Source organism: Aspergillus bombycis (assembly GCF_001792695.1).
Source record: "Aspergillus bombycis strain NRRL26010 chromosome Unknown contig00047, whole genome shotgun sequence".
Lineage (NCBI taxonomy): Eukaryota > Fungi > Ascomycota > Eurotiomycetes > Eurotiales > Aspergillaceae > Aspergillus > Aspergillus bombycis.
This window is the reverse complement of record NW_019170049.1, coordinates 142,827-164,405: the sequence shown is the minus strand read 5'-3', so window position 1 is coordinate 164,405 and position 21,579 is coordinate 142,827. Positions and strand designations below refer to the sequence as shown.

General features: G+C 49.7%; 9 protein-coding genes across 9 annotated transcripts; 2 read left to right on the top strand and 7 right to left on the bottom strand.

The window, feature by feature from the left end:
* Positions 1 to 1,873: 1,873 nt before the first annotated feature.
* Positions 1,874 to 3,409, top strand: ABOM_005793 (uncharacterized protein; the record flags this gene model as incomplete). Its single annotated transcript, XM_022532922.1, has 2 exons — positions 1,874 to 2,362; positions 2,423 to 3,409. The coding sequence occupies 2 exons, from the start codon at positions 1,874 to 1,876 to the stop codon at positions 3,407 to 3,409; spliced, it is 1,476 nt and encodes a 491-aa protein (XP_022388717.1).
* A 293-nt stretch (positions 3,410 to 3,702) lies between these two features.
* Positions 3,703 to 4,595, top strand: ABOM_005792 (putative short-chain dehydrogenase/reductase; the record flags this gene model as incomplete). The annotated part of the gene is made up of 2 exons (XM_022532921.1): positions 3,703 to 3,745; positions 3,802 to 4,595. 2 exons carry the CDS (start codon positions 3,703 to 3,705, stop codon positions 4,593 to 4,595), a joined length of 837 nt encoding a protein of 278 aa, XP_022388716.1.
* Positions 4,596 to 5,390: 795 nt separating this feature from the next.
* ABOM_005791 (uncharacterized protein) lies at positions 5,391 to 6,106 on the bottom strand (the record flags this gene model as incomplete). The annotated part of the gene is made up of 2 exons (XM_022532920.1): positions 5,391 to 5,983; positions 6,037 to 6,106. The coding sequence occupies 2 exons, from the start codon at positions 6,104 to 6,106 to the stop codon at positions 5,391 to 5,393; spliced, it is 663 nt and encodes a 220-aa protein (XP_022388715.1).
* A 1,961-nt stretch (positions 6,107 to 8,067) lies between these two features.
* ABOM_005790 (FAD-dependent oxidoreductase) lies at positions 8,068 to 9,697 on the bottom strand (the record flags this gene model as incomplete). The annotated part of the gene is made up of 5 exons (XM_022532919.1): positions 8,068 to 8,107; positions 8,158 to 8,549; positions 8,612 to 8,982; positions 9,031 to 9,302; positions 9,357 to 9,697. Coding segments are annotated over 5 exons (1,416 nt in total), but the record flags the coding sequence as incomplete, so codon positions are not given.
* A 380-nt stretch (positions 9,698 to 10,077) lies between these two features.
* Positions 10,078 to 11,617, bottom strand: ABOM_005789 (NAD(P)/FAD-dependent oxidoreductase; the record flags this gene model as incomplete). The annotated part of the gene is made up of 7 exons (XM_022532918.1): positions 10,078 to 10,159; positions 10,210 to 10,283; positions 10,342 to 10,759; positions 10,822 to 11,291; positions 11,352 to 11,399; positions 11,457 to 11,501; positions 11,564 to 11,617. The coding sequence occupies 7 exons, from the start codon at positions 11,615 to 11,617 to the stop codon at positions 10,078 to 10,080; spliced, it is 1,191 nt and encodes a 396-aa protein (XP_022388763.1).
* Positions 11,618 to 12,471: 854 nt separating this feature from the next.
* Positions 12,472 to 14,430, bottom strand: ABOM_005788 (serine hydrolase domain-containing protein; the record flags this gene model as incomplete). Its single annotated transcript, XM_022532917.1, has 4 exons — positions 12,472 to 13,306; positions 13,356 to 13,620; positions 13,676 to 13,813; positions 13,872 to 14,430. The coding sequence occupies 4 exons, from the start codon at positions 14,428 to 14,430 to the stop codon at positions 12,472 to 12,474; spliced, it is 1,797 nt and encodes a 598-aa protein (XP_022388751.1).
* Positions 14,431 to 14,846: 416 nt separating this feature from the next.
* ABOM_005787 (Zn(II)2Cys6 transcription factor) lies at positions 14,847 to 16,428 on the bottom strand (the record flags this gene model as incomplete). Its single annotated transcript, XM_022532916.1, has 2 exons — positions 14,847 to 16,353; positions 16,409 to 16,428. 2 exons carry the CDS (start codon positions 16,426 to 16,428, stop codon positions 14,847 to 14,849), a joined length of 1,527 nt encoding a protein of 508 aa, XP_022388764.1.
* A 360-nt stretch (positions 16,429 to 16,788) lies between these two features.
* Positions 16,789 to 18,551, bottom strand: ABOM_005786 (carboxylesterase family protein; the record flags this gene model as incomplete). Its single annotated transcript, XM_022532915.1, has 7 exons — positions 16,789 to 16,892; positions 16,944 to 17,018; positions 17,067 to 17,388; positions 17,436 to 17,702; positions 17,761 to 17,877; positions 17,932 to 18,010; positions 18,061 to 18,551. The coding sequence occupies 7 exons, from the start codon at positions 18,549 to 18,551 to the stop codon at positions 16,789 to 16,791; spliced, it is 1,455 nt and encodes a 484-aa protein (XP_022388765.1).
* Positions 18,552 to 19,029: 478 nt separating this feature from the next.
* Positions 19,030 to 20,134, bottom strand: ABOM_005785 (uncharacterized protein; the record flags this gene model as incomplete). The annotated part of the gene is made up of 2 exons (XM_022532914.1): positions 19,030 to 19,530; positions 20,003 to 20,134. The coding sequence occupies 2 exons, from the start codon at positions 20,132 to 20,134 to the stop codon at positions 19,030 to 19,032; spliced, it is 633 nt and encodes a 210-aa protein (XP_022388766.1).
* Positions 20,135 to 21,579: the final 1,445 nt, after the last annotated feature.

Genomic DNA, 21,579 nt, shown 5'->3' with positions numbered 1-21,579 from the left:
CGAGAGTTTCAAAACACGATCGTCGACGAATGCGTCGCTCCTTACTCTGGGTGTGTTGTGTATATAGTATGTTACGCAATTTTGCAGCAAGGAGTAGCATTCTTGGCAGATATTGTCCATGTAATATGCGGATCCTTTGCATACTATGTAGGGTGCGGTAGATCTGCAGAGATCTACTTGAGACATTCACCCACCTGAGGATAGGGCAATATCACTATAGTATATCGAACTAGCCGATTAAGGTCATGAGGCCCATTGCGTAAGGGAATTTACTAGTTTACTGTTCAAGGTAGAAAGCCTGTCAATCAGCTATACGAATGTGGGAAGAAGGTGAATAAGGTATGGCCTTGTCGATATTGTTTATTGTTATTTCTTCATTTTTCATTTTTCATTTTTCACTTATTTTAGTTATTTTTATGCCCCTTTCAACGGCGTGACACAATGAATAGAGTCTAATTCTTGGCGGTTTTCTCATCCTAAGATAGACCTATTTGGTTTACTAGATTCGACCGCCGCCAGAGTATTGGCAAGGCGGCAGTGAAAATAGAGTGCGTGGCTTGCGTAGAGTTGCGGCCCGTCCACGGATAACAGAAGACGGCGTACAACGGCCACGCCGAAACAACGGTCAATTTCTGCCAGCCAAAGTTGCAGAAGTCTGGTGGTGATTCTGAATATTTTATATTTCTGTATTTATGGGGGATTCGCTACTGTACTATACTATACTGTATTGTACGACACCAGACTATGCGATGCTAGGTATGGTATGCTATACTATACTGCTAAAAGGTAAAGAAGCAAGGAAACTGCATCTTCTCTCAATGTGGATTCTGACTAAGGAGGCTGACGCAAGCTTGCTGTTCCAAGGCTTCCGTGAAAATGCATCGGCATGGCAATTGCGTCATGTTTAGCCCCTGGGATGGATGGTTGGTGAACTTATTTGCTTGCTGCAAGGGGTGGTTGAGACTGTTAATCTTAATATGACTCTCGCAACAAAGGGCCATGATTGAAATACCAAGTACACAACGGAGAGGCGAAGAGTCTAAGCGGTAGGCGCTTCCAACCCTCGAATGGGCTCGCTTGCCTACTTTTCTTCCCGTCGCTTACCCGTCCGGATAACGTCTCGCTCACAACGTACAGCTAGCCTGTGAGCGCACTGGGGAAGGTTGACTATCGAGAACGAATAGCTGTTCGCCTGGATAACCCAAGATCTTCACGAGATCCTATCTACCGGAATTGCAAGGCCAAACTCTGTGGCCTGCGCAAATGCCGGATTTCCATGCTGCTCACGAACGGATCATTAAAGGCTTGATGAAAGTCTCCAGTACTATTCGCTCCCTCTTCGATGAGTTTCCAGGCATCGGCCCAGCCTTTGTAGACGGCATGGTTCGTGAGGAGGCGCGTCAGAACCGCGATTCTATCATTCGCTACCCTGAGCCCCCAAAGGCCCAGTGCAATGGGGAGAGTTTGTAGGGGGGCCATTGCCACAAGGAAGTGACGTTTGGGGCGATAGGACACCAGGCAACGGACCATGCATCGCTCTAAATCCAGGGCCCAACTGGAGAAAGGGTCACGGCCGCCGAAGTCGGGGAGTTTGCTATACGTGATCAGGGCAATTGGTGAGCCCATCACGCGTGGTGTTTGCAAAGCATGGTTTCATCGTGTTCCCTCTGCTCCTTGCTGGGTGGTTGTTGTAGATGGAAGCCCTCCCAGCAAGGGGGTACCAGTCCATACCGTAGAAAGCCCTGACCTGCAGCATTCCGCCCTGTGTCGAATAGTGTGTTTATAGCACAGCATAAACCACGCCTTATTAAATGTTTCATACAACCTATATCTATTGGTTCTATCGCATTGCAAGCTTCACCAATTTACCACCATGAGCGAAGCTCCGCCTGAAAAGTCCGCCGCATCTTATAGCTTAACACCGGGCACTCACGCTGAAAAGACTTGTGATGAGCAGGCATCACTCCAGACAGCTGTCGTTGACTTCGACGACGAGCTTCCTCACCCAAACCAATGGCCCATTGCTCGACGTTGGGCTATAATGGCGGTCATCACCCTCCTTAATGTGCTGGTTAACATATCCACAACGATCGTGGCCCCATCGCTAGACAAAATATGCGCCGAATTGGAGATGGATCCAAATATCGAAGGACCGCTGACAATATCCGCATATATACTCATGCTTGCGCTGGGGCCGCTGCTGCTGGCGCCCTTTAGTGAGCTGTGGGGGCGCGTACCCTTGATCCATGCCGGTAACCTGATGTATATGGTATTCAATCTTGCCTGCGGGTTTGCGCAGAACAGGGCACAACTACTGGCATTCCGAATATTATCAGGATTTGGAAGCGGTGCAAGTCCAGTGGTGAGTAGAGCAGGTGCGATATGAATTACGCTCTCTATGACTGACTGCCAGCCTACTTAGGTTGGAATCGGAATGGTTAGCGATCTTTTCTCAGCTGAGCAGCGTGGCAAAGGGCTCGCCGTCATCAACATGGCCTTCATCGTCGCGACCCCAATCGGTGCCATCGTGGGCGGCTTCACCAGCTATTCCTCATCCTGGCGCTACGACTTCTACGCCACGTCTGCCGCTGCTGGTGTGTTAATCATCATCAGCGCCCTTGTCTTTCGCGAGACCTATCCCCCTGTCATTCTTGGGCGCCGGAAGAAACAGCTTCTCAAGAACGATGCTAAACTACCGTACGATGACGACCGCCCCAGCCTCGCAGCCCTCTACACCAAGACCATCATACGCCCCATTCAATTCCTCACTACGCAGCCTATCGTCCAGCTACTGGCACTCTACGCCGCCATCATCTACGGAGCCGCGTATCTCATCTTCTCGACTTTCCCGACACTCTGGGAAAAGCACTACGGAGAGCCCAAGGATGTCGCCTCGCTGCACTTCATCGCGCCTGGAGTCGGCTACTTCGTTGGCATTCTGATCGGCCTCTTCACTGCCGACCGCATATACCTCGCCCTCAAGCGACGGAACCACAATGAAGGACGGCCGGAGTTTCGCCTCCCACTGATGGCCGTCAGTGCCGTGTGCGTGCCACCCGCACTGTTCTGGTATGGTTGGACGGCCGAGGTGAAGCTGCATTGGGCGGTGCCCAATGTTGCCATCGTAGTCCTGATGTGTGGAGGCACCCTCGTCTTCCAATGTGTGACGGCCTACTTGATCGATGCGTTCCCGCTATATGCCGCCAGTGCATCGGGAGCGTCGTTTCTCCTGCGAGGTCTCTGTGCCTTCGGGTTCCCCTTATTTGGGCCTTCCATGTACGAGCGCCTCGGCTACGGGTGGGGAAATAGCCTGCTGGGCTTCCTGACATTGGCCGTAGCGGTGCCGGTGCCCTTGGTACTATGGTTTTATGGGGAGCGGTTGCGGAGAGTCAGCACTTATTCCATGTAGTTTTAAGGCAGACAAAGAGTGATTCAAGATCAACTCAACAAGAGTTGACATTTCGTGTCATTTTGCGTATGATCGCACCGCTATGCACAAAGTATTCTAATTCATATAATACCATGAACATGACATTTGATACGCCCAGAAAACAACCGAGATGAGATGACATAATAGCCAATTTATCACTTTACCAGAAGAGGCAAAGTCCACGAAACGTCCTGAGGGGTAAAGAAAGACTCACGACTCACTGTCTGCATCCTCCCCACAACTTCAGCTTCTATAGCACATCAATCGTGAATATGGCGTTTGCTCGCAGGTTGGCAATCCTTCCTGGAGGCCTAGGTAGGGTTAAGCGGTCGCCGAGAATGAGAACCATGTTAATCTTCACCGTGGTCTAGGTGGGCTTGGGTCAAGCATAGGCCAGAAACTCAGACAGCAAGGAGCTCGACTGGCCATTCTGTACGCGCCCTTTGAGGCTGCACGTCGAGACCAGCTGCTAGAGTCCACGTACGGTCGGGTTCCCGAGTCAGATGAAATCCGAGCCTATGAATGTGACATCACGTCGCCGGAATCAGTCCAGTCGGCATTCAAAGCACTGGACGAGGAAATGGTCGAGCCGTCATCTTCCACTGTGGCTGATCGGGTCTTCCCCAGTATCCTGGTCAATACAGCTGGTTATGTCAACCTCAGTGATATGGAGTCGACGCCACCCGAGGACACCATGAAGCATCTCACCACGAATGTCTTCGGCCCAATGCTGTGTTCTCAAGCATTTGCTCGACTCTACTTCGCTGCCTCCAAAGCTGCAGAGACTTCAACTAATCCTCCCCCACCCGGGAGAATCGTCAACATCGCCTCGCAGGCCGCCCATGTAGCACTGCCTCGGCATAGCGCGTACTGCGCTTCCAAAGCCGCACTGTTAGGATTGACACGTAGTATGGCCTCCGAGTGGGGAGGTCGTGGCATCACGTCGAATTCCGTCTCGCCAACAGTAGCTTGGACCGAACTCGGAAAGAAAGCGTGGGGACAAGACGATGTACGAGAGGCCTTCCTGAAGACGATCCCGACAGGGAAGTTCGCATTACCGGAAGAGGTCGCGGATGCTGTTCTTTTCCTCTGCCAGGCAAGCATTTCACTATCGAGATACTCATATATTGGCACTAACCAGTTAAATAGGATTCCAGTGGGATGATTAATGGCGCTGATATCAGGGTAGACGGTGGTTTTACCATTCAATGATTATTCACGGCTTGTTGCTCCATGATATCTATTCATGTTTAGTAACAATTATGAATACTGTTTAATCTGAATCTCTCTTTTTTGTCAATAGTTTATCCTTATCATTTCCATTCTTTCCTTGAATTGCCAACTGTGATATGAATGAGGTCGTTCTCGAAGGGAAACAAAAAGGGTGGGGTCCCTGCAAGAAACTAGGGCTATTCAGAGAAAATATGTTACAATACTATAATGTTCAATCACCAACGTGCATGTCTTACTTTCCCTACTTGTTACGCCTCTTCGAAGCGTTCGCCATAATCTTACAGCAACTAGCTACATATTTTTGTTTCTCACCAGCCATACAACTCTCTAATTGTTCATTTGGCACAAACTCTTGGCACAGATGCTTCATACTGAGCAGGGATCGATCCTAGTATTCCTATTTTCTGAATTACTGGATTAAACATAGTCTCTATTCCAGAAACCTAGTAGCAGTAGTCCTTCTACGATAAACAATGTAAGATGTAACTGGATTAGGATTCTAACGCAGACAAGCTACATTACAACCACCGGGAGGGTAAGCCATACAAAAAAAGAATGCATTCGATGAGGTAGCTACATAATAAATCCAGCTGGACAAGAAAAACGAAAGAAAAGATAGAGTTATTGTAACTTGAAGTCCTTCACCACTCATATCCCATAGGTCGATCTTCCCCTATCGTGCTTGACAGGTAATCGATTAGGCAAGATATAACCAATAGCCTACCGCTTACTGCTGAGCAGGCTTGGGGGGCTGAGGCTTGTCGGTGGGAGGAGGAGGGGGAACATCGCCACGCTTTCCGTTATCATTCTCCTTAGGTGGGGGAACGGGCTTGTCGTCGGTAGGCTTAGGAGGTGGAGGGACCTCGCCGCGCTTGTCATTGTCGTTCTCCTTCTCTTTGGGGGGGAGAGGCTTGTCAGTGGGAGGGGGAGGGGGAACGTCCCCACGCTTTCCGTTGTCGTTTTCCTTAGGAGGAAGAGGCTTGTCCGTTGGGGGAGGAGGCGGCACATCGCCGCGCTTTCCGTTGTCGTTCTCTTTAGGGGGAGCAGGCTTGTCGGTGGGCTTAGGGGGAAAGGGAACCTCGTTACGTTTGTCCTTGCCATCTTCCTTGGGAGGAAGGGGCTTATCGGTGGGAGGAGGCGGCGGCACGTCACCACGCTTGCCATTGTCGTTCTCCTTGGGACCCTTGGGAGGAGCTGGGAGAGTAGGCTTCTTAGGCGGGGGAACATCTCCACGCTTGTCGTTGTCGTTGTCCTGCTTAGGCGGGACAGGAGCGTCAGTGGTAGGAAGGGGAACGGGAAGATTCTGAAGGTCGGAAGGACCTATTGACAACTATTAGCCATGTTTTCGTTGAGCAAGGCGAGAGCCAACATACGCTCGGCAGGAGGAGCGGCGGCAACAAGGCCAGCGACCATCAAGGTAGAGAGAACGGCGGAGATCTTCATTTTGATAGCTGATTGAAGGAAACTTGAACGAATGGGCAATTGAGGGGTGACTGGAAAGTGAGTGACTATGGATTGTGTAATGGATTCGAGCTGATGATGGACTAGTGAGGCCGGGTGCACCGTTCCTTTTATATTATTTGATCTACAGCTAAATGTTCACCATCTCAGAGTGTTGCTATTCTGGCGCCATGGGAATCGGAAATGACGACCGGCTTGACGTCGTGTCGTTCTGGATGAGTCGTCAGCATCAAAAGGCGTGTCGATAGGGCTGTGGGACCGACCCCCCGGCACTGTACCAGACTTTGGCTCTGGTTGAAAGAGCACAAAGACGGTTGACGTCTTACGAATAGGTGGATCCTTTGGTCGACATTGCGGCGCTTTCATCAATGATACCACCTTCTACAGTGGGCTAGCCGGTCGAATAATCGTCTCGGTGGGCTGTAAGGCATGCAAACAAAAGCTAGTCAACATGAAGCCAGGTACGATATGCCTCAAAATTGGGCAAATGATACCACAGAAATCATAAGCCTCAGCGCGTGGCATAACTCCGGACAGGTGAGTTGTCCTCGGGATTCATCAACTCCGACACATACTTTATCACTAGCCCTTGTAAATGATCGGCAACGGAGTACCTCCATGGTTTACCACCATTCTAGGTTATAACAAACCACATTAACAATAGGCTCCCGCAAAGCAAGCATCTTTATTGGTCTGAACTGGTTTTGAGTGCACACGCGGCGCCCGCCGATCCTCCAGTGGAGGGCCAAAGCCTCACTGGCGGACTGGGGCCCACCCGGCGTGAGCTTAGCCTCTGCTGCTTGTCGATCTCGCGGGTGATGACGAGGAACCTGTCCAGAGCCTGCGGGGAATATGGTATTTTTGGATCAGATAGAGCTCGCATAGCGGATATGCTATTCTCCAGGTGGTTTGGTGTAAGGCACCGTTGGCGTTGTTCTGTAGACGGGTTAATTGACTCGTTCCACTGCGCTGGCTGCTATTTCAGCAATGGATCCTACTGGCTACGGTATACCCACTCTTCAGCTGAATATAGTCCGTCGCAGATATCCTAACCATTTCCAAAATTGAGGCAATAGGAGCGACACTAGTTGTGGACTAGCTCATTCGTTGGAGTTCGAAATTCATACTAAAGCTAGCCCTACGAGGTACGAAGCCAATGCCACAGAGTGAAGGTTGAATTGATTAATCAAATTAAGCAGTTAGAGGAAATATACAATTAGTAGACTACCCTTGCCCCCATTGGGTGTTTATCAACGCAGCATGTTGCACTGCCATATGCATCAGTCAATATATCAGATCAACACAGCCTCGGCTCGGAAAATAAGTTCCTCAGGTATGTTACGGCTAGGTTACTGATTATTGTGATCAAACAATTTCTTGATTACTTTTATGATTACCTTAGGAGATCACTTAGTGTACCAATTCAGGGGTAGCGTGAGCAAGAGCCTCTGTCAACCAAGAAATTCCTTGAAATGGCACGCAAAAGCTATGTGGGTAAGCCTGTACGCCTTCGGAACCCCAGCTTGAAACTGGAAAGAGAAGCATCTCATACGTAGCTCCCTTCACGGGGAAAGTTATGCATGACAGGATAGTAGAGTATGCGGAATGTCCAGGCTAGGTGGATCAAAAGGCGGGTCTAGTGATTATTCGATGAGTAGCGCAATGATCTTCGTGTAACGCGTCCCAATAGACGTGATAGGATGTATATCAGGGGGCCCAACCAAGCTAGCTATGCACGGAGATGTAGAGTAATCTACGTTTGGGGCATATAGCAAAGTCTAAACTTGAAGATACAGACTCGAGCAGGTTACTAAGCGGAGGAGAGGATGCTATCAATGTCGATCTATCCGGCGTAGATCCATACTTGGCCCAATTAGCGGTGAGTTAGAAGACGTAAAGAAGTATAATCCGAGCCCGAGGAAAACACTCATCGATGTAACACTCTAGTAATAGCTATTCTGTACAATGTCCACGCAAAGCTTGCTGGAAGTGATGCAATCGCTAGGCCAACGAATGCCTGAGTTCCAACATACGCCATCTTGGATATCCATGGTGCCCAAGAGGATAACGGCGACCAATCCCTTCCAGAGCGTTCTGTCAGTGGGACAAAGTCCAGGACTGGACTAGTTGTCGCCAGTCCAGAAATTCCCTCAATAATGCCTCCACAATATGGCGCTACATAACGCGCAAATAAGGATTTGGCCAGGCCATCACATGCCTGGAGCCGAGTAAGGAACTCTGAGCTCTGATGGATCGCTAGCAGACGCTGGAAATGTGTCGTGTTGAACTGATCAAGCATACGTTGAATTTCTTCCTCTGATGAACTGTTTCCCTCGGCCTTTTGCCTTAACGAAAACAACGCATTTGCCAAACCAGCTGCAGCCTCAATGGCCGTATTCGCTCCTTGTCCTTGATTTGGGGTCATCTGAAATTGAGGTTAGCAATCTCTTATGAATGGTATCTAGAGTCTCTGGGAGAGTCTGTTACCTTGCTAACACTATCTCCAATACAGACTATGCGGCCATAGTGCCATGTTCTTAGCAAGCCTTCCTCCAACGCTGTCATGTGGAAGGTTCGCCGTTGTCTCCAAATATCACCGAATTGGACGCTCTCCCACACAGCAAGGCCGGCCAACGATTCACATGTGGAAATCGCATCCTCGTTCGTGAACCGAGGCGTGTTGGGGTAGGTATACCGTTTATCAAGCTTTTGGAACAAGAGCCAGAAGATGCCATTATCTGTTCCAGGAAAGACAAAGAGTGTCACTCCGGGGTTGTATCGAATGACATGATCCCAAGACTTGACCCCTTCCACTGGATTCGAGATACCGAAAACACAGGCAAATTCCACCGTCATGTCTATGCTAGTTAGCCTAGTTCAATAGTCCATTCGTTATGTGTACTTACCCGACTTTTCTTTTTTTGATATAAGGCCTGGCTGTTCGAGATCAGCGATGCGCCACATCTCCGACCGGACGAAACTATGGACTCCATCCGCTCCAACAACGAGATCACCATCGTACCTGGCCCCGTCGGCTGTTGTCACCGAGACGCCAGATTTAGTCGGGACAACACTGGTCACTTGCTGACCGGTGTGTACTTTGGACTTGTCCGGGAGACCCGTGTACAAGATCTCAAGTAGCTGTCTTCGCTCTAAGATAGCAAAGTCCATGCCAAACCTATAGATGTTTCACTCAGTGCCTGGGCCCAGTAGATGATAACGATGAACATACAACTTCTTCATCAGCTCAGGGATATTGCTGTCATAGTGAAACCCGTCAGGGAAGCATGTATGAACCCGTCGGAGCCTCTGAGCCAATCCTGCTATCCTCTGGTACAGACCCAACTGCTCTAAGATTCGGCCACCGTTGGGGAAGATGACTACTGATGCGCCAATCTGCGGGTGGATCTCCTGATGTTTTTCCAGCACAAGATAATCTATCCCTGCTCGATCAAGGCAATGCGCCAGCGTCAGTCCCGTTATAGAGCCGCCGACGATAATAATTCTAAACGGCGATTCGGCCATTGTCACCAGTCCTAATGATAGCGACGGGTCGGCGTAGCGTGGTGTGACCTATATTTTGCGAAATATCGACATGCACCTGGAATATGAGACCAAGAATGGAGTGTAAGATATCTTTCGAAATCATTCGCTTCAAAATAGGCGGACTGAAGGTCCTTGTGTTGTCGGAGAATTTGTCGTGGATTCGCCACTCTGCTGCACGCTGACACCATTTTAGTGGCTGCTTCCGGCCAAGCTTAGCATCCACTATTTAATTCCCCCAGAGAAAAGTATAAATCAGCAACCCAAGTAGCCGTTCGTACCTCGGAAACGGCAATGGAAAATCCTGTAATAGAAAATAGGATGTAGATTGGGTATATATACATTATCAGCGTAACAAGTTCAATACCATGGCGCAATCAGCGCAAGGATGGCTTGACGAAACCGTCACTCTACAGATGATACTGATTGGAGCTCTCAATCGAAACCCCGAGCCTCTGCCAGAATGCCTCGACATTCATATCATCTCGCCCACTGCATATATTATTAGTAACTGAATATCAAATAGAAACAGGGACACTCACTCATCTCTCTTAATGATAGTGGGCTCGGTTTGCCCTTCGGCGACATTAGGATTGCGGAAGACGACATTATATTTCTAGATGCGGTCAGTACTGGTCTGGTAATCCAAATACCACAGTACCAAATCAACCTACCATTCCGAGAGTCAGATGGATCGCCGCCGGCATCCGGGGGAAGACGTCCTTGGGATTCTTCCCTTCGATCATCGCCTGGATGTTCTTTGCGACCACATCAGCCTGCGCTGAGCCGGGTCGAGCAGCCTTCCGCAGTCCTGTATCGGCGATGTCGCCAACTGCGAACAAATTGGAGTACTTGGGGTCGAGGAATTGCATTGTAGGTCGAATCCGGATGAACCCATTATCGGGGTTAATCAGAGACTCTGACGTTGAGGGGGTCAGTTCACTGATGAGGCCATTATTTGGCGTTTGGCCAGTCGCACAGATCACAAATTCTGTCGACAATTGCGTGCCATTGGTGAGCTCGACATTGAATGGACCTCCCTGAGTGGGATATCCCTCGGCAGGGATCTTAACGCGAGCTCCAGTCACGAATCTGTAGAGGATTCTAATCAGACTAATGCACACGCCAGTAGCTCGGGATCATGCTGTACTCACTTGATTCCAAGCTCATCAAACCGCTCCTTGACAAGATCATGTAGGCCTTCATGGAACCCAGACATTAACTGAGGACGAGACTGCACCACCGTGATTTCCTTATCGGGGTAGAATTCCTTTAGATCCGTCGCCATCTGGACGCCGACTGCACCACCGCCCGCGATGAGGATGGACTTTGCCCGTTTCACGTCGTTCTGGTGGTTCTGGAGATATGCGACGGAGGACAGCTTGTCGTCATGTCTCATACCGGCCGGTTGGACGAGACGGGTACCAGTTGCGACAACAAGATAGTCGAAGGGAATTTGACGAGAGCCTTGCCACTCACGGTCCAGCTTGAGGTGTTGCGGCTGCACGGATAGAGCCCTGGCTTGCACGACGGCATGTCGGGCTAGGCTTGAGGTAGTAGGGAAGACTCCCGTGTATGGAATGAAGGCTTTGTGTTCTTGTCCGGGCACGATAGCGAACCGGGGCTGTACCATAGACACATTGGTTAGTTGCAATCAGCGCACAGAGAGATCATGCATGCTTACAAAGGTAAAGAGATGGTGGAAATGACTGTGTGGCTCAATCAGGAGCACCTGTGAATGTTAAGGTCAGAGACTTAAAGTAAATAGTATGTCAACGCAGGATCGTACCCTGTGCGTGTTTGGCACGACTTGTGCGAGTTCTTGGGCTGTGGTCTGCATTCAAACTTAGTATTAAGGATCAATAATGAACCGATAGAGACTCAGTCATGACGAACCTTTCCCACATACGACCCTCCAACAACGATGATATTTCTCAAAGAACTGGCCATTTTGTGTCAATAATGAAGTTAAAAAAAAAGATGAACTGTTGACTGGGGTACCTGGACGCGCCTCTTTTTAAGTACTTTCATCAGATAAGGGAGGCAAAGCGGAAAAAGACTCTGCCATGGACCGCCATTGGTCAACGGCAGCCGGGGTCGGCATGCTGCCGTTATCTGATCCGTGGATTCGGGGCTCGGGGGTAAAACCTATCTCCTTGAGGAAAATTCTCCTCCTTAACGCCGAGCCGATGGATCTGATGCCTCGGATGGCCACTTCCGGATCGCCTTACGGTTGGCTTGCCGTTTGCTGGATGTGCCATTAGCTAATTATTCCGCCCTCATGGCGCTGATCGTAGAGATCGTATTCAGGGTCGGGCCCAACTTTCACACACTAGCCAGTCGGAAATCAATTTGGCGTCACCGGAATTCGGAGGCCGTGACTCAACTACATCCGCACATCATCTCCGAGTCTAGGTCTTATACGAATGCTGCAATTCCTGCACTGCCCCAACGGTCTAGGTCGAGGTTTAACCTGAGAGGGATATCTATACGAGTTGCTCAAATGAGAATTAGCAGAATATAATTGGTATCGGTGTGCCTGCGGTATACCATCAAGCATCGTCCTGATCTTAATAAAATGCTGTTCAATGGAACCACCACTTTTCAATTCTTAAGAACCATCATTACCTCAATCCGAATGCAAATATGATCAGATGAGAGAAATACCTCTGTCTATCGGCTCCCAACCATCGCAGACTTCGTGAAAGACCGAGCGGAATAACGAAAGAAAAGAATATGAATAGCTACAGACAAATGTAGAACACGATGTACAAAGCTGTACAACTAAAATCAGCCAACCCCTTCTATGCTCGGCGCAATGGCTTCCTCAATAGTCGGGGCTCAGCAAGGCTTGCCTGGCCTTCCTCCACCGTAAACACCCATTCATCAACGCCAATGTTACCAACTCGGGAGCCATCGACATTGAGCCAGGACTGACAAGCAGAAATAACCCCTTTTGGCTGCCCAGACGTGTCGTAGTCAAATACACTGCGGAAAAACACGCGTTTCGCCGTTTCTCCATGTAGACTCTCCTCAATACCAGTGGGATATAACCTGACGGCTAGTCCTTCGAACCCCGAAAGCCCTACCAGAGACTGAAGAAAGTCGACGCCATTGCTCACCCATTCAGTTACCTGGAGACCGGGTTTATCGTGATCCGTGGTAACTGTGACGTATGAATCAAGTGTAGAATTACCTCCCGGGGCCTTGTATGTGCCTGCATACGTGCTGTTCGCTTCTTGTTGGGCGGCCTTGTCTAATGCAGGGGAGAGCCGGTCAATGACTAGGTCTGCCAGCCCCCATACATTTGTTAGAGGGTTCGTCGGCAGGTCCGCAGCTGTAATCGAAAATCCAATGTCATACTCTGGAATGAGCGCAATGATATCGGCATATGCTCCCAGGTTTCCGGACTTGGAGTAGACGTCGATGACGTGGTTAGGTCGGTTTGGTAGCTCGTAGCGGAAGATTTCCCAGGGCGCCCCGACGGATGTCCTAAAGCTGGTGGTATGGCTGAGTGGTTTGAGCCAGTGACGGGTCATGGTTGCCGAGAGATTCAACGCAGAGGAGCCAGAGAGAGATTGCAGAATGGAACGGCCAATGACGGCAAGATCATTGACACTCGAGTATGCACCTCCAAAGCTAGGATATGTTTTAGCTTTGTCACTCAGGGGAATGTAGGGTATCTTACGCGTCGCCGTCACCCAGATCAAAATCCCACAGGCTGGTCGTCTCGTTAATCGGAATGATACCAAAGTTCGCATTCTTATGGACCAGCAGGCTTGTGGAGTTGAGATTGAGGGGCTTGACTATGCTGTTCTCGAACATAGACGGGAAGTCAATTCCGGTGATGTTCTCCATCACGTAGCGCAAAAGCTGGTAAGCTGCATTGGAATATGCGGGCGTGGTACCAGGAGCAAACGTCGGATGTTCACTGACGATACCGCGGAGGAATTCTTTTATGACCTATCAGCAGTCCGAAAATAACGATAATCTATCTCTTGAACACACCGTCTCTGTCGCACGGATTACCACCATTTACGCCGTCGCCCTGATTGCATGTCGGGATATCCTTCGCCGGAACCTTAGGAAGACCCAAGGCCACCATTTGCTCATTGCTATATTTACCGGCAAGATCCTCAAATCCATCTATATGAACAACAGTTAGTGTCTCCATGGTCAAGCATCGGGGGTGCACACAGCATACAATCATGGGGCACACCACTCAGCTGTGCGGCTAAGTCACCAACGGTAATCTCCCGCCATGGAACCCGGGAGTTTTCACTACGAGCCAGTGCGTCTAGCTCCGGGATAAACTCCGTGATCGGATGGTTCCAGTGGGTATATCCGTCATGTGCCAGCAGGGTTAATACTGTGAGGAGTTTCGAAATACTGGCAACCCGGTACACGCTATCAAGTGTCGTGTTCTCTGCGCCCGCACCCGGTTTGGGGCTGTACGTTGGTGAGGTGTAGAGGTATTCATATATGGAGTCCTCCGTATGGGAGGAGAATACTTTGACAGCGAATGTTGTTGTGTTGATAGGCAGTGAGCCGAGATCAGTGGTACCGGTAGTCAGGGCTGCTTCAATCGCTTGGGTGAGGTTGTTGGACGCCTCCTTGACATCTTGGTTGGAGATGAGGGCCCGCGGGGGAGGGTACAAGGGAGTTTGTAGTGGACAGAAATCGTCAGAGTAAACAAGAGTGGCCAAGAAGAAAGAAATTAATTGTAGGAGGTGATGAGCTCGGCTAGACGGTAGCAATAACATGGTGGTTGCACTTGAGCACCAATGACTTCTGATGAGGAATCGACATCGTTCCGGAGAACAAGCGTGCTTTTATAGTGACATGGATTCATTACTATTTCATGATATTCTCCGTGTGTATGAATTGCTAGATGGTTGTAATGGAAGCAACGCTCTATCATTGCAACTCGCGCACGCTCACTGGCCAGTTCGTTTATGAGTGGAGACCACATACAGCACCCTTGCCAACAAATCCAGACGATCTCGTATTGGCCTAATTGGCCAGTCCGCTTATTCTTGGATGAATTAGAAACTGATCGGGCCGTGACTAAATTTTACACTAATGCTGCGGGCCAGATTGTGGCGGAGCACCCCATAGCAAGGCAGGACATATAAATAGAAGAAAGAGAGGATCTTAGGCAGATGTATTCTGCAGAGCTTCATTGGACTTTATTTGTTTCTGCCAGTAGGTAGGCGTCCTCCTGTTCCAAAGTAAATGTACGTGATTCAACCACGCTTCCGTCATCCAGAGTATACAGCATCTGAGCCTGCGATTTGTCCTCTGGCGATACCGTGGTAAAAGCCCATCTGACCCGAGAAGATGGATCCTCACCTTTGGCGGCCTGTTCCTCAACTTTCATTGTCTCAATCGCTATTCTTGCGAGCAGTCTCGAGTCCCAAGTCCCTTCGCGATGCGGCCAAGATTGGAGCGCTCGAATTGCTCGTCGCCGAACCTCATGATCACTACACTCAGCTGAAACAAAGAACAACGGAGCGATGACTCCCATATGAAGCAAAATGCTTGGACGGTCTGGGAAGCTGGCTATAATCTCCTCGGCCATGGTGACAAGTCTCGTAAATCTCGGCGTATAATAATCGAAGATCTCCTTGGTGCGATCGAGAAGACATGTGTCCAGAACGAGGGACATGGACAGCTGGTGTAAGTAGATGATATCCGCACCCCGCTTCTCTTTACTATCACACTGCGTAGATAGATATCGATAAAGTGGATCGAATGCTTGGGTGAAGTACCGAAGCTCGGATCTGAGATGGAATTGCCGCGTCGAAAGGGATCCATAGTTGACAATGATATCTGTCGTTGACAGGGGTGCGGTAGAAGTATGAAACTGGAACACAGCTCCCAAGAGACGGTCCAATACCCTTCGGGCTTCGCATAGATGCTGGAATGCTTTCACATCGCCGTCGTCTGACGCGGGAAGCGACAAGTCTGGTTGCTCATGGAGTACTAAATCGCCCACACCGTAATATGCCGACTGCACATCTAGGTGGGAAAAGGTGTCAACGAGACTCTGTTCTATAATCGACGAGCGTGTAGGATATGCATCGGGCGATTGGTAACAGTCTGCATGCTTCAGAATTTGCAACCCATTTCGCAGATGCATAAAGGCAATGTCATAGGACCCGCGCATGAGCTCTGAGAGTACAAATAGCATACAACAAACCAATATGACCTCCTGTAAATTAGGATCCTGCGACGCAGAGCGCGCAATCAACAGTGCGTATGCTCTCCCGCATTGGTCGATGGCAAACCGCTGCCACGAGTTGTCCAGATTTTGGATCGCTAACGGGTTCCCGCGCGCCTCGTAGTCTGCATGGACTGCGGAGAACGCGACGACAGCATGATAGACTGCTCGGTCGGCCTGGCTCATCTGCAGAACCAGCCTCTGCCACAGTGGGGAGTCAAAGTATCCGATTACCGTTGGGAGCGACCGGTGTTGGAAGAACGAAAAGCACCGACGCTCGTCCGACGTAATCTTCCACCGGAAGCCATCGAAAATTTGTGTGGATAGTACCCCAGATCCGACCGTCGATCTTAAGCCAGGTAGTCGACGCGGTAGGCGCTGACTGTCGTAGTCGCACTTTCGGCCCGTTGAGGTACAGTTCCGACATGACTCGGGGGTCTCATCACATTTGATGCGGCGAGCTCTGTATTTCTCTGTACATTAGCCATGAGACTCGACTGACCCTCGCTAGAACTCACCGGCAAATGCGGCACCCCATCTTGGATCTGGTAACAAATCTTCGTTTAGCCTGTACTTCCGCCATTCCGCTAAGTGCTCCTAAATGTTGTACGGTGGAGAGCATCCGTGTTTTCGTCCGAGCGGCGCAGATTAGTCTTCAATCAGACTAAGGCCACCAGTTTCCCAATGGAGCTTACATTTTCGTAATAGTTTTAAGAACCATTGGCTCAAGCCTCAGTAAGCATGCATTGGTGTGGGGCCCATTTGCAAGGGTGATAATCGTCTGGATTATGATGCCAAGAATGATAGATTTCTAATCAAGCTAGTTCTACTGTTCTGGTACATAACCACCTCTCGCTCGGCCATGTACCCAATTTCCAAACGACTCTACAGGATTTACCTAGGGGCTGAACTTCCCCCCACGACAATGCGAATCCCACTTTTCTGCGGAGCTTATCGTTGCCGGGATACGGTTGTCCAGAGCTAAACTGACTAGTGACCGGTCTGAAGGTTGTCTATTAGCAATGAGTAAATATGGGTCGCGGTCAAACATACTCTGCGAGGTAAATTGGGGCCATCCATAGTCACTCAGCCCCTTCCAGGGGTCTTTAGCAAATGCCACCCATGCGCCTAACCCTGTTAGCAAGGAGTCGACAAACGCGTGGTAAGTAATAGTACCTTGAATGTACTTGCTGGCTGCAACCTCTGCTGGGTTGGAGGGCGGCTGGATTGTGGTCTTGTCGTATGTCCCAAAGACAATGGGCACGTCACTAGAATGGTACGCTCCAAGCCATGGAGTTGGACTCAACCCAGACCAATTGCCGTGGTAGAGGTATCGCCAGGTGGGAATATCTTGCTCCAGGCGGTTACCCACCGTCTCAACAATCGGGCAGTTAAATGTGTTCTGAGTGGCTGTGTAGACCAATGTCTCATTGATAGACTTGGAGCTAAGGTTCATGTACGCTGATGCTTCACGATCGGTGCCGCCGATCAATGTTGGCTGGAAGGATCAGCTACTGGCCGTGTGTGGACTGACAGAAAGCTTACCAGGCGAGCAAGGCCCCCTTGCTTTGCACGAGCCTCGAAGTCAGCGAATGCAGTTACGTTGTCTGGCACCGGGCTAAAGCTGTAGGACGCAGAAGACACTTCCTCGAGTATATCTTGCCACGGCTTGTCCTGCATGCACTGTACAGTACTGCAACCTAGAGCCTGGGACAGGTTCTGCCAGTTTTGATGGGTTCTGTCTTCGTTGGTGATTATGGATGCGGCACCCGATTGCATAATAACACCGTGTACGATGGGGTTCTTCGGATACTGCAAATAAGCGAAGCGTCAGTTCCAGGTTCCCTCCATATCGCGCTAGTTTACGAACCGCATAAGTGTACAGATCTGTCGATGCTGCCCCAGCACTCTGGCCAAACAGCATAATTCTTGAAGGATCTCCGCCAAACTGCGCGATGTTGCGCTGCACCCACTCGACGGCAAGCCTCTGACTTCATTAATTTTTCTTCCATGGCAGAGCGACATACATCTGGCAGCGTACCTGGTCAAGAAGCCCAACATTCTGCTGTCCGGGTTCGAGACCCGGCGCGTTAGGGTACCCGAATATAGAAACGCGATAGCTATGAAATGATGGTAAGCTCGGAAGCTCCCTCAATGGGATAGGACTTACTTAAACGTAACAACAACTACATCCTGATGATCCTCGACCAAGTTCGTTCCATCGTAGAAGGGGATTGCTGACCCGCCCTGCGTGAACCCTCCACCGTAAATGAACATCATCACTGCTAATTTACCGCTTTCTTTCTTGATTTTGGGTGTCCATATATTGATGGCAAGACAGTCCTCCGACATGCTGTCTGTGTTCCACGGCATGTAAGGCAGGACACTCCAGATAGACTCATTGGAGAAGGTGTACTGGCCTGGACATGTCGGTGGAAAAGAGTCAGCACGAACGGTCTCGTTAGATCGTGATTTGGGCACGGGTGGCTTGAATCGACGTGACCCTGCTGCTGGTTCGGCATACGGTATGCCTAGAAATGCACGGACAGAAGAACTGTTGTAGAAGCCTTCCACTGCGCCACTGGTGGTATCGATCAGCAGGTCCGAGGCCAGTGCCGTAGACGACAAGATCGTCGCTATAACAATGCTAAACCTAACCATGGTGAGATGATTTACCGGAAGTCTAGGGGTCATTATCAATGTGCAGGTATTTAAGCACCGAGCACGGAAGCATTAAGTATCCCGCATGGAAATGCGGGGGACGCGGGGAATCTTTGGGGTTCGGGATCTCTCCGGTTAGCCTAAATCGTGGTCGAGATGCCTACTCGGATGTGACGACTGCCGAATCTCTCTGCCGTCGATGATCATCTCTGCCATGTTAATCTATTAAAGTTGGGATGACCTTGACACAAATCAGCGTATACCGTGATTATATCCGCTAAACTCCGTGTGTGTATTGCAGGACGATTGATTCTAGTCCCTCACAGCAAAGACTACCCGGCAACGCTCAGGCCATCGTCCTTGAACAGTGGAATTGATATGCCAGCCTTGGGTGTCCCAAAGTGATGTATGGCCATGGAGCTCAAATCCAATCGAACTCTACACCTTCAGGTTGTAGCAACCTCGCGGCCTGCGATATCTAATTATCCTCCTTGTTTCTATCGCCATAAGACGCAGATATTCGCGAGGCCAGATCAGAGCTAGCATGCCATAGCTCATCGCTATCCGGCATGGCAAATTGTAGGTCGGCCAAGGAAAGAAGTCCCGCGTCATCGGCACGAGACCATTGACAAACTTTGTACAAAGCCAAGGCGAAACGTTTCACTTCCTCGATACCGACCCAGATAAAAACGTCCGGTACTGAGGCAGAGTCGAATTGCGCGAATATAGAGAGATAAAAGAACATATTTCGCTGCAGGCAGCTGCAGACCAGTGCAATCAGAAGCTGCGAGGGGATTTCGGGAAGACTATGTTTCATTCGGGGGTCTAGTCGGGCCTGGCCGCCTTGTAGACGAGCGAAGATGAGGTGTAGCAGTATCCCCTGATAGGTTGCCATCGGCCAGAGGTCGGTAGATCTGGATGCATCAGCATTACAACCCTGTTGCTGTTCGCAAACCTGGCTTGATACATCCCATCGAGCCTATCCGAGAGGCCTATGTTAATGAGGAGCAGAGATAGAAAAGATAGGGCGGAGGATAAATTGATGGAACAGAACGGTGGGTATGTAGCTAACCTTCTGTTGATAGATAGACCTAGTAAGCTGTGCATGCAGATCCATCGCTGAGTGCTGCCCACCCTCAGATACCCATAATCCCATCATCGTGACCGATTGTAGGAGGAACGCTGGTTCACGATCAGGATCAAACGTAGCTCTGTACAGGAACGGCCAGTAGGGATGAAATCTCTCGAAATAAGCATGAATATAGGGCCGTATTCCACTTGGCCCTTTGTCCATGGATCCAGAGCGCCAGATTAAGCTCAGATCAGACGAGGCAGAGTGTACAACAGGGCCTTGCGACCTTGTCTTTCATACCCCTCAGACGACTGTCTAAAGGAGCACTGAATCCCACGCTGCAAACAGGCTGTACAGGGAACATCTAAATCTCCGTCACATCTCGATCTTCGCGAGCGACAATAACTGCACGCTCGGGCTGCACGACCTCGAGGAATTTCCTTGTCTTTATGGTCTGTACGGACATGCTGGCGGAGAGTGTCACTGTTGCATAGTTAATATCGACCTGCATCGTTGCCTCAAAGGTTCAAAGGGGTTGCAATTGGAATTCCAAGTCTAACAAGGGCTCTCTGAATGCTAGATACTCACTTCCGACCGAATGTTTTATCACAAAATGGGCATTGAGGAGATTCTGATTGGGAATGGCATTTTGCGTGGCGGATAAGATGTTCCTTGCGTCGATAGCGTAATCCACAGTGACATGAAAAGACCGGTTCCAACGCCGTCATTGTATGGATTCCGTACTTCATTACCTCGCTGGTAATAGTTCTGTCTAGACCAGAAGGCTGGTGAAGGTCAACATGGCTGTCGTGCGTGTGTGTGTGTGTACCGCCTTATCATTTATGTCGAGTGGGTCTGGGTTGCCGATGGGATATCGAATGAATCATAGCCCTAGCTCCTGCGTACGGGCGTTGTACCGTAAAAATACCGTCCTATTGTATTATTCCGCCGTAACGTGTGCATACAACCGCTTTGGTAGATCTGGCGACCTGGCTATCCCATCTGCATCTCAGTCTTTGTTTACGCCGCCCTGTCACGATACAAACACAGGACTAGTTTGACGCAAAATCCACACCATATACATATATATCCCTGGACCACGTGCTACAGTCTATTTCCCGTCAATGACACGTCCGTTCTTGGATTGCGACTTCTCTGACACGCTTAGTGAACGACTCTAAGCATCCCACATCCTTCTGGAGACTTGAGTATTTGACACTGTCGGCATTTAACCACCTCCAGCTAGAATACTTACTATGCAGTCCCGGGCAATCCGTGATATGCCAGCTGATTGAACCACGGAGCCTCATTTCAGGAAGAATGACTGGCATGGTAGCAAGGACAGAACCGTGAACCCTCCACGGGGCACTCAATGTCTCGGTGCTGGGCCTCACACTCCGCTTGCCGTAATTGGGGAACACCCATGATATTTAACACAGAATGGAAGGGTGTCCAGAATATTGATATCTGCTACAAATCTTCGCTTTATAACTCTCACTAAGAGCAGCACATTGGTTACACTGTCGCTCCAAAAGTATTGGATTGGACGCGGCGATGGCTATTAAAGCAAGAGAATCTACGACGAGCTGTATAGTAAGTCGAGGGCAAGATGATAATAGATAAGAACTTCTGGCAATGAGCAAGGTAAATTCGAAATAGAGGAGATTGGTCTGAAGTGACTATAGGCTATCATATATAGGACCAGTTTCTATACTCCATAATTAAGCGAGCTGGGCTGGTACTCCGGCTTAGGTTATAGCACTACTAGTCACCCTTACCTACAGAGAAAATTTTAAGTATACACATGAACCCTACAAGTATATATTCTATATTATTGTTTAGTCTCCTTCACTTAGCGGCAAAAGAGATTAGAAACCTTAGTTCTATATTTACATCTCGATCCGGGAGTATTACCTACGGTTATGTGTGACCACCATCTTGTACTCATAACCCGCC